General features: G+C 35.9%; 1 protein-coding gene across 1 annotated transcript; it reads right to left on the reverse strand.

The window, feature by feature from the left end:
- Positions 1-597: 597 nt before the first annotated feature.
- Positions 598-1,399, reverse strand: LOC122610306. The gene is made up of 2 exons (XM_043783301.1): positions 935-1,399; positions 598-834 (listed from the first exon to the last, which is right to left on the reverse strand). Exons 1-2 carry the CDS (start codon positions 1,397-1,399, stop codon positions 598-600), a joined length of 702 nt encoding a protein of 233 aa, XP_043639236.1.
- Between the last annotated feature and the right edge of the window lie 12,603 nt (positions 1,400-14,002).

Consider the following 14,002-nt stretch of genomic DNA (forward strand, 5'->3'; position numbering starts at 1 on the left):
CTGGTCTACACCAGATGTGATCAGCCACTGCTCAGATCAGAAAGCAAAACACTTCAAAAACAAGTCTTCAGTAACTTCATTTCAGAAGTGCTAACCAGTGACCAGTTGCCAGTTACCAGTTCTCAGTCATTCACTTCAGTGGCCGATTTCCGTTTGAGTTTCATAAATAACTTGTCTCAGCAAGTATCCATCAGTCATGAAGCATATCAGTCTTGTTTCAACAAACTTCTAGCTAACAATTCCAGTTAAGACTCGTCAGATAAAGCTCCAGTCACTTGCTCTAGTAACGAGGCTTCAGAAATGGATTTCAGATTTACTTCAGAGAAATTATCTCAGTCAAACTCTAGTGAACCATTTCAGTGGACAACTTCAGATGATAACTTTAGTGAGTTGCTTCAGATTCATGCTTTAGTTGAAATCCTTCAGATTCATGCTCTAGATGGGATCCCTCAGATTCATGCTCTAGTAAAGATCCTCTAGATGTAGGCCACCAGATCTATTTCAAAATGTTATAAGAGTATGATTGAGTTCTTTAAGAAGCTGCCCATTTTGAAAAAATTGTTGAACCGCAGCTGTGACATCTTCCCCCACAATATCTCATGAGCTTTTGAAAAAGGCTGAAGTATAAACATCAGGACCCGGAGCTTTATCATTGCCAATATCAAACATAGCATCTTTAATCTCTTCAGTAGTAACTTGCCTAATCATATCCAAAGCTTTTTGGGATGAAAGCCTTTTTGACAGAATCCCATTACAAGAAAATGGGTTCGCGGAACCTGTAGAGCTTAGGAAGCTTGAATAATGGCTCACAAAAGCATTTAATGCAGTTCCACCCTCAAATATATTGCCATTAGTATCTTTAATTCTTTCAATCCGACTCAAATGGTTTCTAGTTTTGAGAGAATTGTGAAAAAAGAAGAATTGGAATACCAACCTGGAGCCATTTAATCTTAGATTTATGTTTAAGAAATCTTTCTTCATCTAATACAGCTTCTTGGAATGAATTTAATTTTGAGATTTCAGCTTCCCTAAGAGTAGCATTCCCTGGGTCAGTATCTACATTCTTTTGGATTTCATCCAACTCACTCCTAAGAGTTTTAACACGTTTATGGAGGTTTCCATGAGCATATAGCAGTTTACGCATTGGAGTCTTGAGACTTTTTAGTTTGCAAACCACTTGATACATAGAAAAACCTTCCAAATGCGCATCCCACGCTTTTGCAACTTCTTCCTTGAACCCGGCTTTATGAACCAGAAAGTTTAGGAACTTGAATGGTTTAGGCTTATCTCTAGTCATACCAGGAAATTTGAGGATACAAGGAGCATGATCCGAAACTCTATATGGCTGGAATATTGCATGAGCAGACGGGAATTCAGTTATAAAGTGGATATTGCCCATAACTCTGTCAATCTTTCTAAGTATTCCAATCCCTTTCTTAGGCTTTGATTCCAAGTGTAATGTAGACCGGTGCTATTTAAGTCCATGGCTTCAATTTTCTCCTTACACTCTTTGAATTCTCTCATTCCAATGCTAATATCCGACAAACCAATAAAGTTGTCTTCAATGTTGAGAGAGGAGTTGAAATCACCAAGGACAACCCATGGATGATTTTGCACAAAGTGTTTATGAATGCAAAGGTCCATCCAAAGCGTCCTACGATCTTTATAGTGATTATTTGCATAAACAAAAGAACAAAACAAGGATTTGTTGTCAAGCTTATAAACAATTTGCATAACTTGGCTCGATTGAGATAACACTATGACATCCACCATATCAGCATTCCATCCGATGATAATACGAGTACCCTTTGAACACAATCTACCATTGGATGTCCAATCCCAATTTCTACAAACTTTTTTACAAGTATCATACAAACGTGAGATCCACATGAGACTCCATAATGGCGCACACATGAAGATGATTTTCTTTCACCACCTGACGAACCTCGTTTTGTTTCAGAGGGCAGTTCAAACCCCTTATGTTCCACGATGCTAAACTACCCATTGGAAACTTCCTCAGTGGGAGTGCTTGCCCCCATATTAGAAGAATGTGGACTGGTATTTGATGCCATAAAATTTGAAGTTTCTGTGTTTACATCATATACCTCAGTAACTTCGGTATCCGTAGTGGCTTTAGGGGCATTATTACGGTCATTCAAAGGGTCATCCATGCTGGGAACAACCTCATTCCCCTCATCATCATTCAGAGCTCCATATGAATTACTTGTAGTAATATTTATATAAGGGGAATTATTATGGTCATTATGAGGGGTCCCATTACCAGGTATTTCTCTATTTGTTGTGCCACTAGAGCCCGTTCCAACATTCCCACTTTTAACAACTGGTAGATAAACAACCTTCTGCTTTTGTTTAGGCATCGGGAAGGTATGTTTGTTACTTTTCTTTTTATTCTTGACTTGTTGAAAACCATCATCATCCACTTTAGGAGCTACCTTCTTGATTTCAGCAACAATTGTTGGGCAATGTACATCTAGATGACCGAACACACAACACCTTGAGCACCTAGGAGGAGTCCATTCATACTCAACTTTAATATTAACCTTTGTATATCCCTCCTCAGAAATATTTAATAGTTGAGACAGGGGTAACAGGTCGATGGTTCCCCCCTCGCAAAGCGACATAACTCAACTAAAAGTTCACATCAAAACAGCGGTGACAGGTCGGTGTTTCTCCACGCGCAGAGCAACATAACTTGATGTGTTTAGATTTTACTCGTTAATAGTTCATTAAACGTTTATTAATCTACTAATTGTCTTTCTTAAAGACTACTATATTATTCATGCAATAGACAATATCAGAGACCCCAGATGACTCATACACCTACTCTACATGCAATTAGATCACATTAAATAGTGTAAGAATTAAGGCGAACCATACATCTAAACTAGTTCCTACACAATCACGTATAGCATTAAGTCCAATTAATATACCTATACTAATGACTAGAAAGCTCTAATTGCTATGCATATTAAAGTCCGGTTAAATGTGCTATGGCAAAGATAATCGCATATAGTTTCAGTCTAAGCTCTAATCCAGTTGGAAGCATGAACAACCACAAATCTATAGTTAAGCCAACAATTCTAACTAACCTTCATCTACCAAGCTAATATTGCTTAGTTATCATCATCTTTTGTCTATTTGCAAAGCTTATATTCTCAAAGGATCACCTCAGAGTGGAATCAAGTTATAGCTCAAGTTTTCCTTAGGGAAAAACTCGGTGTTCACTATAACCATGGGCTCTGATACCAACTGTAACATCCCGCTAAAGCGGAATATACGGGATGCACAGACAAGTACAAATGCACACAGTACAAGTTTAACACAACCATTAAGATTAATCAAAGATCAAGAGAGCAAAGTCATTACAGATCATAATTAAGTCTAGAACAAAAGTACAAATGTTATTACAGAATATATCTGGATCGGAATAGACAAATTCATGGGACAGAACAATTGTCTCATCGAACAGAACTTGAACTGGAATAGCAATAAGGTCTTTGTAGCTCCTGAACTTGTACGCTCGAACCGTCACCAAAGGAATGAGCTTAGAACGGAAGACTCTTATGCTAAGATCTAGAACCTAGCCTGAAAAGCATGTAAGTTCAAAGGTCAACTACAAAAGTAGTTGGTGAGTTTCACATAAAGTACTTTATAAATATACATAAGTCTGATAAGTATAAAGGTCTAGTCAAAAGTCTGTATGCCTGTCAAAAGTACCTTGCTGTAATAACAGTAGATTAGAGTCCGTAATGTACTTAATATGTATGTCTATTACTACTGCTAATCCGCTTGGCCATAACGAGCTATGAAAATTCAGGGAACTCATGTAATCAGAAAGTATATAAGTACGAACTAGGTCAGAACCGGTGACCAGAGCATGTGATCAGAACAGGTGATCTATAAGTCTAGGTAATATGCATTCTCCTGTCCTGAGGAGAATGAGGATGGGCCTACCCTAACAGCGCTGTCCGTATACCTACGGTCCATTCCCAGAACAGGTGGGAGATGAATTGATGGCAGTAAGTCTTAGGCCTCATACATAAAATAAGTACATAACAGTATGTATTCAAGATCCTGCCCATTCAAGATCTAGAAACACATTAAGAAAATAAGTATCATAACATAAATAGTCTGTCTGTACGTAAATAGTCTGTCTGAAAGTAGTCTGTCTGTACATAAATGGTTTGTCTAAAAATAGTCTGTCTGTACATAGATGGTTTGTCTGAAAATAGTCTGCCTGTCTCAAAATAGTACGTAGTACAGTCAAGAAAATATATATATATAAGTCTATATATATATATATAAATGCAAAGTAGTTTTCATGCTTTTCAGTCCCCGATAAAGAACTTTAGAAATGTACGAAAGGGGAAATAAGTGAACTCACAGTGATCTGGTACAATATAGAGAACTAGTACAGTGAACAAGTATAAAGATAGATAAGTATATCTATCGAGATCCAAGTACGCCTTGCCGAACTCCTATGCACATAATAACCATATGGAAGTACGTGTATTAGTCTAAGTGATTATTCAAATCACAAATGTCCTTGATGAACTGATGATTTGGTCCTTTGAACGTTTTGACTCAAAATAGTTTTAACTGAACTTTACGTACATGAACTGAACGAAGGTGAACCTTAAGTCTGTTTGAACTGAACTGAACGAATTTAGACCTTAAATTCGTTTGACTAAACCTTACGAATTTAACCTTTAAATTCGCATGAACTAACCCTAGGTGCTTTGAACCGTACGAACTTAACTGTTATCTTCGCACGAACTGTTAGACGAAGTTGACCCTATTTTCGCATGAACCCCTTAAACGAATTTGTCTTTTATATTCGTATGATCTGAACTGGTACGAAATGTCCCCTAAATTCGCAAGCACTATTAAGTTCGTTACAAAGGAAAACGAACATTAAGTTCGTTTGGACGCAATATTGAACGAAGTTAATTGTTAAATTCGTATGGTGTAGATCTTAACTTAAGCTAATTTCGTTTTGAACATGATAATCTCGTTTGATGTTGCAGACATACGAACATAAGACTGAACTTAACAAAAATCACGGGTTTTGCAGATTAAGACATGTTACGACCCAAATTTTGATTACAAAACAGTTACTAGACGTATCCAAACATAAACCCATTAATCTTTAACACGTTTTTGACATCAAAACCGACCAAACCATCAAGAACACAAGTCTAAAAAGTTTATTTTTAATTTCATCAAAAACATAGGATTTGTTGTTGTTACCTCAAAACCGATTTCAAAACACGTTTTGGTGATTACAAGGAAGCTAATGATATCAATGATTTCACCCAAACCAACCAAAAAAAATCAGGAGATAAATTTAGTGTGTGTTTTAGGGTGTGGGGAGTGTGTGAAGAGAGGTAGGAGATGATGAATAGTAAACTTTTAGGGTTTTACACTTTCTTTTTATACCTTGTCATAAAAATGAGATTTCACAACTACAAGGGCCATTTTGCAATTAAATTAGGCTGAACTCTTTTATGAACTTTTAACATTTACACACCGAACATATTATATTATTGCACGTAATCGCGAACTCGTCGTACAATATTAATATTTAGATCAATTTGAAGTTCATATAAGCACATAGTAAACATCTAAAGTACGTCTAGAACTCATATAAATTAGACTGTCTGACCGATCTAGTGGCATATGTACGTTTTTAAGAACTTAAATAGAACATTTCTGGGACGGTTGTTACAATTTTGATGCTAGAACTCCCCCACACTTAGCCTTTGGCCAAGTGCATGGTTTCCTTTAGACTATAAAGCAATATGAACTCCTGCACACTTCAATCAAAATATAAATATAGAAAATAACAAGCTAAAACATAAAAACAAAATAAGATTACAATAAGTTACTTGTTTCCTTTGATCCTTGAAAGCTTGTATCTAACATACTCATAAAATAGATCACAAATGATAAAATTTAAAACAATCACTTAATTGCAATTAGTCACTTATTCCTAAATATAAAAATGAAAATAAAAATAAAAATAAAATGCTTGGGTTGCATCCCAAGAAGCGCTAAGTTTAACGAGTCTTCAGCCGGATTCAGCCTAGGAACTAGGTTGAGGAAGAATACGGGGTAGGCCGGGGGCCAGTACTAATTGGATTATTTCGAATAAAAAAGTCAGATTTATCCTCTAAATGTGACTCCATATTCATGTTTTCTCCCTGTCATTGGTATAATCTAGGCTTGCTCTAAAAAACAATTGGATGATGTACATTTATATCTTGTTTCACAATCTTTGGTACATTAATCCTTGACTAAAGTATCAACTCTCCTAGCTCAACGTTAATATCAGTACAAGCAACCTTAAGGAAGGGTTGACCTAAAATAAATTCGTTCTTGGTTGTCACATTCTTTTTTGGTTAATGAGACATTCCATGTGAATTATATTCCATAACCAAACATTACAGTAGTATAGCTGGGGTACCATACTAGTTCAATGCATGACATACCATGTAATGTTTACAAGCAATAACTCAGAAAAAACAATTACAACTCGCTAGCTACGCACTAACTTAACTAAAATGAGTGATACATAGAATAAGACAATTGCGGCATTTAACGGATCATATACCACCTACCCTCTTGGCAAATTCCAAACTTCAACAAATCTTCCAACTTGAGTCAAGCTGTTGAAACATAACGTGACAAGCTTTAAACGAACATCAGCAGCCACAATATCTCGAATATGTTCGGCCCTTCTAAAATCATTAAAGAAAAGTCTGCGATTCCGTTCTTGCCATATAAAGTAAGCAGTCTCATCCACAAGTAACTTCCTAATTACACTCATAGCTGAATTTGAGTTTACACGTGTGAGAAGCCAGCCACTAATGTCTTCCCATTTACAACTAATATGATGACGCACTTGACTCCACACCTGCTTAGAGAAATTATGTTAGTGCATGATTCTCAGTGACACGAGCATTCTAGATATGTGTTGTATATTTGTGTATACTTTCAATTCTTGTAATTATCTTATAATTACCGTTTGTCTTAATATTACCCTGGCATATTTTGTGAAAGCCAATTATGATCCAACTTATGTTTATATGTTTGTTTATTATTTGTATTTTGCAGGTTTTAGACATAACATGTAAAGAGTCATTAAGTTAATATTGTTTCTGCATATTAACATCAGTTGAGATATTAACTTAATGTACTTTCAGAGGGAAGTTAAGATATTTGTGTTTCCGCGTATTTACAGCAGTTTGAACATTAATCTTATATACACACTTCCAATAGGTAATATTGACGACATTGTTTCTGCGAATTCACAGCAGTTGAATGTGTCAAAGGCTAATGCTAGTTCTGCGTATCTTTACAACAGTTAAAGCATTAGTTGAGTTAATGTCGGTTCTGCATCTTGACAGCAGTAAAGACATTTACTCACCATATCCTTGTGTTATTTGAGGGTTCTTAGGAACAAGCAAAAAGTCTTGCTTGGTCAAAGTAAGAACACTCAAATGTTCATTTGAGAGTTTCTAAGAAACAAGCAAAAATATGCTTGTTCTCAAGAACTCTCAAATGGTTTGAGAATTTCTGTGGAAACAAGCAAAAGTATGCTATGCCCACAGAAACACGCAAACTGGCTAAAACCCTAATGGGCTTGGGCTTGGAAACACGCATGGGCCTGCGTGTTTCAGAACACGCAAAAGGCCATTTGCGTGTTCCTAGCCCTTTCCTATAAATAGAGGGTGTGTGTCATGCGTGGTTAAACAAGAGTGTAGAGACAGAAACGAGCAAATCCTAGAGAGAGAAAACCAAGAACACGCACGGTTGATCTTGTGGGTAATACTCGTCTCGTGCACGAACCGCAAACACACACCCGTCCCCCAAACAACTCGCAGATTGCAAGTTACCACATGTTTGGTAAGGTGCGTCTGGAGAGTCGTTCCTAGAGTGTTTATCAGCACGTAAAAGATATATATATATAGTGATATATATATCATCTAAAGGTAGATATATAAACTGTGGGTTATCTCGAGGAATTTCCACACCTCGACATATCCTTAAGTCGATCCCTGGTTTGATAGTAGTACAAGATCAGAGGGACTTACAACTGGTATCAGAGCCACAGGTTTTTCATAACCTTGGTTAGAGATCGACAACGGTTTTGTGGTATCCCTTTATTTACGTGAGTTTGGAGAAATTTAATCTTTGGGCACGTTTTTGAAAGAAAGGTTCAAACTTGTTGCCAAATATTGATTAATCTATATCCTAGTAACATTTTCTCATAATCTCGTGTATCTTTGAGCAATTTAGGGCTCGGGATCTAAGAAATTATGGGAAAGTGGTGTTTGTGTGTTCTTGAAAAGTGTACTTTGCGTGTTCTTGAACACTAGTACTTTTCGTGCGCGTTTCGATATTACCAAGGCTTTTGTGTGTTCTTGTGTTTTGCTTGTTCTTGAAATTTTGAGAGTTCTTGAGATTTTGTGTGTTTCTTGAATGGTGCGCGTTTCTCCTAGTTTGCGTGTTCTAAGATTTTGCACGTTCCTGGACCATTTGCGTGTTCCTGGTGTTTGCGTGTTTCTACATTTTTGCGAGTTTCATTTGCGTGTTCCCAGTTTGTGTGTTCTTGTCTAATTTGTGTGTTTATAAGTTGAACTACATACACAATGGCCGCAAACTATCTTAACCCACTAATACTAATGGACCATGAGACTGGTAAGGGTAATTCACCACCCAAGCTAATGATCATAGACCAATACTTTTCTTGGAACGGTCGATTTGAATCCTTTATGCAATTCACCGATATTAGAATGTGGACTTGTATGACTGAAGGATATAAAGCCCCAACATATGAGGACAGTGGTGTTACCAAAGTATATGCCTATCAAAATATGACTGAATCCGATAAGAAATTATATGAGGCAGAGAAAAAGGCACTTTGATGTTTAAAAATGTCATTGCCACAAGATATATTACTTTTATTTAACGAATTTGATACTTCTAAAGAACTTTGGTTAGCACTAAAAAATCATTGTGAAGGGGATGAAACACATAAAAAGAATAGAAAAGACCTTCTAAAGCATCAGTATAATGTATTTAATGGGTTAAGAAGTGAAAACTTAGATCAACTAATTACACGATATTATCATCTGCTAGCAGAGTTGCAAGCATTTGAGGTTACGTATTCTGAGGAAGAGAAGGTCGAGAAATTTTTGAGCTCTTTGCCAGAAAAGTGGAATCACTATATTACCACTTTGCAAGAGAAAGCAAATTTCGATGGCATGTCTCTAACTCAAATAGTTGCTAAGTTCAGGGGACAAGAAATGAAACAAAAGAGGAGGGAAGCAGGATATAATAATGCTCAGATTCCCAAGCTTTATTACGGTAGGCCTTCGATCAATGTAAGTACAAGTTCTCCTGATGAAAGCACCAAGGCCTTCATGAGTGAAGATGTCGACTTACAAAGGATCTCTGTTGACTCTGAAGGGAACATATGTCTTGTTTCAAGTCAGAGCGACAATTTAGGCAATCGTGGATATCCTACCTCCAATACTTATTCCACCATGCCTGTAAGTGTCAAAAATGCGGAAAGTCACTTATCAGTTCTTGCATCATTCGTGACATCATATGAACAGTTTATCCGAGGAAAGGTTCAAGACCCTAGTCTTATAGATGAAGACTATGAGCAAATTGATCCTTTGGACTTAGAAGAGATGGATCTGCAATGGCAAATGGCTATGCTCACTCTTCGGGCAAAACGGTTCTTATAAAGGACAGGGCGTAAGGTCGTGGGTTCCAAACTTGGCTTTAATAAGTCAAAGATAAAGTGTTACAATTGTGAAGGATTTGGACACTTTGCTAGGGAATACCAGAGGTCGAAGAAGGATGATAAGTCAATTGTGACTCGTCAAAACTTCAATCAAGGTGGATCAGTAACTCCTCCCGGTGCTTCACAACGAAGATATTTCAAAGGATTAAGTTCAAATGCTAATAACTCTTCTCAACAAAACAGTTATCAACGTTCAAAGGTTGAAAGTCCAAACTCTAGTAACCAAAGTAGGTCAAGAGCTTTGGTGGTTCAACAACAGGAGGGATCGTATGACTGTGGTTCAATTGTGGAAGAAGCCGACAATGCCTATCTTGTTGAGATTAGTTCTGACATATCTTCAGATTCTGAATCAAAGATTCAAAAAAGTGATGATACTCAAGCATCTGAGATTCATGAAAAATTATTAGTTGTGAGCAATCCAAACAAGGTGGAAGTTCAAAAGACATTGTCAGGTCTGATGAACCTCATGACAGACTTAACTATCTCAAAGAGTCAAGTTTCAGTTGAAAGGACTGATAACTTGTGGAACATTGATACAGGAAGTTCTATTCATGTGATTGGAGATAGTGATATTCTGCCAGACTTTGTTAAGATTTCTGATGTTCAGGTGAACTTTGCCGGATCTGCAAAAGGCTTTGCCACAGGTCATGGTAATGTGAACATCACAAATCTCTGTCTTGACAAGGTGTTCCACGTTGAGCATCTTAGTCAAAACACTGTAAGTGTCAGTTAAATGCATAATGTGTGTCATAGATGGGTCAAGGATCAACAAGCAGAAGAGTTCCTCTAGAAGAAAATGAGACATTACATTTGACACACTCAAAGTCTACTCCATTGAAGCCTGTGAAAACAATGAAGGAAGTTTTGGAAATATTTTCTTGCATAGAAGAGATGACAGAGTATGGAATAAGAGAATTTCCTACTGAAGAAAATCTCAAAAAATTCAAACAGAAAAGAAGCAATAAGAGAATTTCCTACTTCACATGTAGTGAGAAAGGTCATTCTGCAAGTAAATGTCAAATCAAATGATCAAACATTAATGCATCTACAAGCAATAATGATCAATCTTCAGACAACTTATCCAGGTTAAATGAGAGAAATTTGAGAATTAGTTCTCAAAAAATGAAGGGAAAAGATATGATGAATGAACAACACAAGATATCAACTGGAAATCTTGTTGGTTCTTCTCAAAAAATCTTTGTTCATCCCTTATCTACTCAAAAATCAGAGGAGGTTGTCAAGAAGTCGGTTTCTCCAAATTATGCTTCTTCAAGTAACAGATCCGAGAAGACCAAAAGTAGACATCCTTCAAACTCGCATGGAGTTAAATCTCCTGCCAAGTCTACAAAGTATCATAGTACATATTATGATCGGTTTGCTGGAAGAAACAGAAATGATTTTAGATCAACTTCTCAGAGCTATCATGTTGGGGAATCATCAAAGGTCTCTCGGAAAAAGGAACATGAAAATGATTCTAATCAATTAAATCAGGTTTTGGGTAAAGGTGAATGCGAAGAATTTGCATATCATGATGATTCAGGGAGAATCCGGACAAAGAAGGTCTGGGTTCTTGATGAAGAAAACTAATTCCTTTCATTTGTGCGGAGAACACAGTCAAGGAAGAACATGTTATATTGGTTATCGGTGACTGAGTTCTAGGCACATTTTGATTAGATAACATAGTGGGTTATCGTACTTATTTATCTGTTTTCATCATTGTAAATCATAGTGCAAGTCTCATGAATGTTGATTTATAATTTAATTATAAAGGAACAACTTTGAGAGAAATGAGTGTATGTAAAGTATTGCTTTATTTTATGCTTGTTGATAATTCATTTGTGATGACATGATTATTAAGCTAATGATTGATGTTATCCAATGATGAATATGCAATGATGAGTTACATATGATGTTTACACTAAGGCCTTTGATCGATCACGTTTTGAGTTTCTAGTCCTGTTAACTAGAATGAGAAACCCTTAGTTTTTATCTCTCAAGAACCGGCTTATTCATAAAATGCAACACAAAAATAGAATAATGATTTAAGGAGGAGTCGTTACTACAAGAGAAATGACTATTCAATATGGCATTTAAGTTTACGCATTTGCTATATCCGATCTCTTAGGTAGTAACTGTTCCTTCTAGAATCTTCTTGATATGGAAAATCAGAAAATGCAACACAAAAATATAATAATGGTTTAATGGGGAAGTAGTTACTGCAAGAGAAATGACTGTTTAATATGGCATTTAAGTTTACTCATTTGCTATATCCGATCTCTTCAGTAGTAATTGCTTCTTCTAGGATCTATTACATGTATCTGACTAAGCATGCTTATTCTAAGGTTGATTAGAGTACCTTCACTCTTGAAGACTACTGTGATTGACTTTTAAATTTCATGCTCAGTAGGGTATATTGCATATGCCGGACTAAGCATAACTATTTTAAGATTGATTAGAGTAATTTTGATTCTAAAGTTACTGTGATTGATTTTTTAAGCTTTATGCTCTCTAAGGTTCTTGCTCAATAAAGGGGTTCTACTACACGAGAGACAATGATTAGAGTTTTTGGGATTCCAGAGAGACTTGATTGTGTTCTTTGTGCACACAAGTAAAAATGTGTTTTGTAACAAGGAAGAGGTGTAAATTTAAAGGCATGAATTTGAGTGTGTTGTGTACACCTCAAATTAGGTCATGTTTTGGAATTGCACGGAAAGTTAAGTTTAGATACTTAAGGTTTCGGTCAAAATGGGTCAAACAGAATCGTTCTTTTGATGTATTTGACAGATATTTTGATTTGCAATTTATTATAAGTAATTGAATTGAATATGCTTATTGTATGAAATAACTTGATATTTGTTTAGATTCTAATCTTAAGTGTGAGAATCTATTGTATATTATTAGTTAAGTCTGTTTAAGTATTTTCAAAAATTCAATTATTTCTTTTGAGACAAATGCATGTGTTGCATAGATCTCATGAGTTCGCTGATGTGGTTGCAGCTTTATTTATCTTATCTGGATGTGTATCAACCAACAAGATAAAAGATCTCCAAAGTATACGAAAATTGAGTCTATCTAGTCTAGAATGGAGAAACTGTTAAGCCTTGGATTCGCTGATAAGTCTTGCTCGCTGACGTGTGTCATCAGCGAGCCTTCAGCAAATCTTCAACAAGTCTAGTGACTATCTTTAGCGGATTGGATACTACCAAAATGTGTGTCATAGCGGGAAGAATTCAAACAAGATGAAGACAAGAAGTCACATGGTGGTTCAACCAACTGTAATTTGCCTTGTATGGCAAAGGTACAGTTGGGACCAAAACAAGGTTTTTCTCTTTCATACCCGTTTTGGTAAAGAAGACAATGGCACATGGATTCAAGTACTATGAGCCAACGAAATGTCAACAACCACCATCAAGTCGTTATCAAGGAAGGCTGTGTTGCCCTAATTTCTGTCTATAAAAGGCAACACAGCCGCATTGTATCAAGTGTGTTTGTCACCTTTAAAGTGTGTGTCACTTGTAATTGTTTAAGTTTGCAGTGTGTCTAGACTTAGCAATTACCCTGTACATTTGTATTCTTGTAAGTCAAGTTTGTAATATCGACCATGTATTCATCGTTTAATCAATGATACATATGATTATACTTGCATAGATTTATTACATTTGAACTTGTCATTGTTCTTGTTATTTATCTTCTTACTTACTTTCTTGTCTAGCTTAATTATAACATAAGTTGTGCATTCGTGGACTGTCAGAAACCTCAAGCTTAAAATGGAAGCAAAGTATATTTACACATCAACAACTCAGATAAATTCAAACGGAGACAAAAATGATGACGAAGAAATTATTTGAGGGTGATTAATTTTGTATCATTTATTTTTGTTGTATTTGAATTTATTTTACAGCATTGTGTGTGTCCGATAGCTGTCAATGTCAACACTTAAAGATGATGCATTAAATTTCATTAATTATTGACAAAGTGAGTCATAATTTGATGTTTTTACTTTGCAAGATGTTTAAGTTGTGACAATTTTGAAGAATCTCTTTATTAAGAAAAATATGATATTGTTAATATGAAAAAGTGGTTTATATTACTTTCGTCATGTTCTCTAAAGATTTCTTTTCGTTAATCATATCGGGTTCGTTAAAATTCTTTGTGAATTTTAAA

The sequence above is a fragment of the Erigeron canadensis genome, chromosome 8 (genome assembly GCF_010389155.1).
Source record: "Erigeron canadensis isolate Cc75 chromosome 8, C_canadensis_v1, whole genome shotgun sequence".
NCBI lineage: Eukaryota > Viridiplantae > Streptophyta > Magnoliopsida > Asterales > Asteraceae > Erigeron > Erigeron canadensis.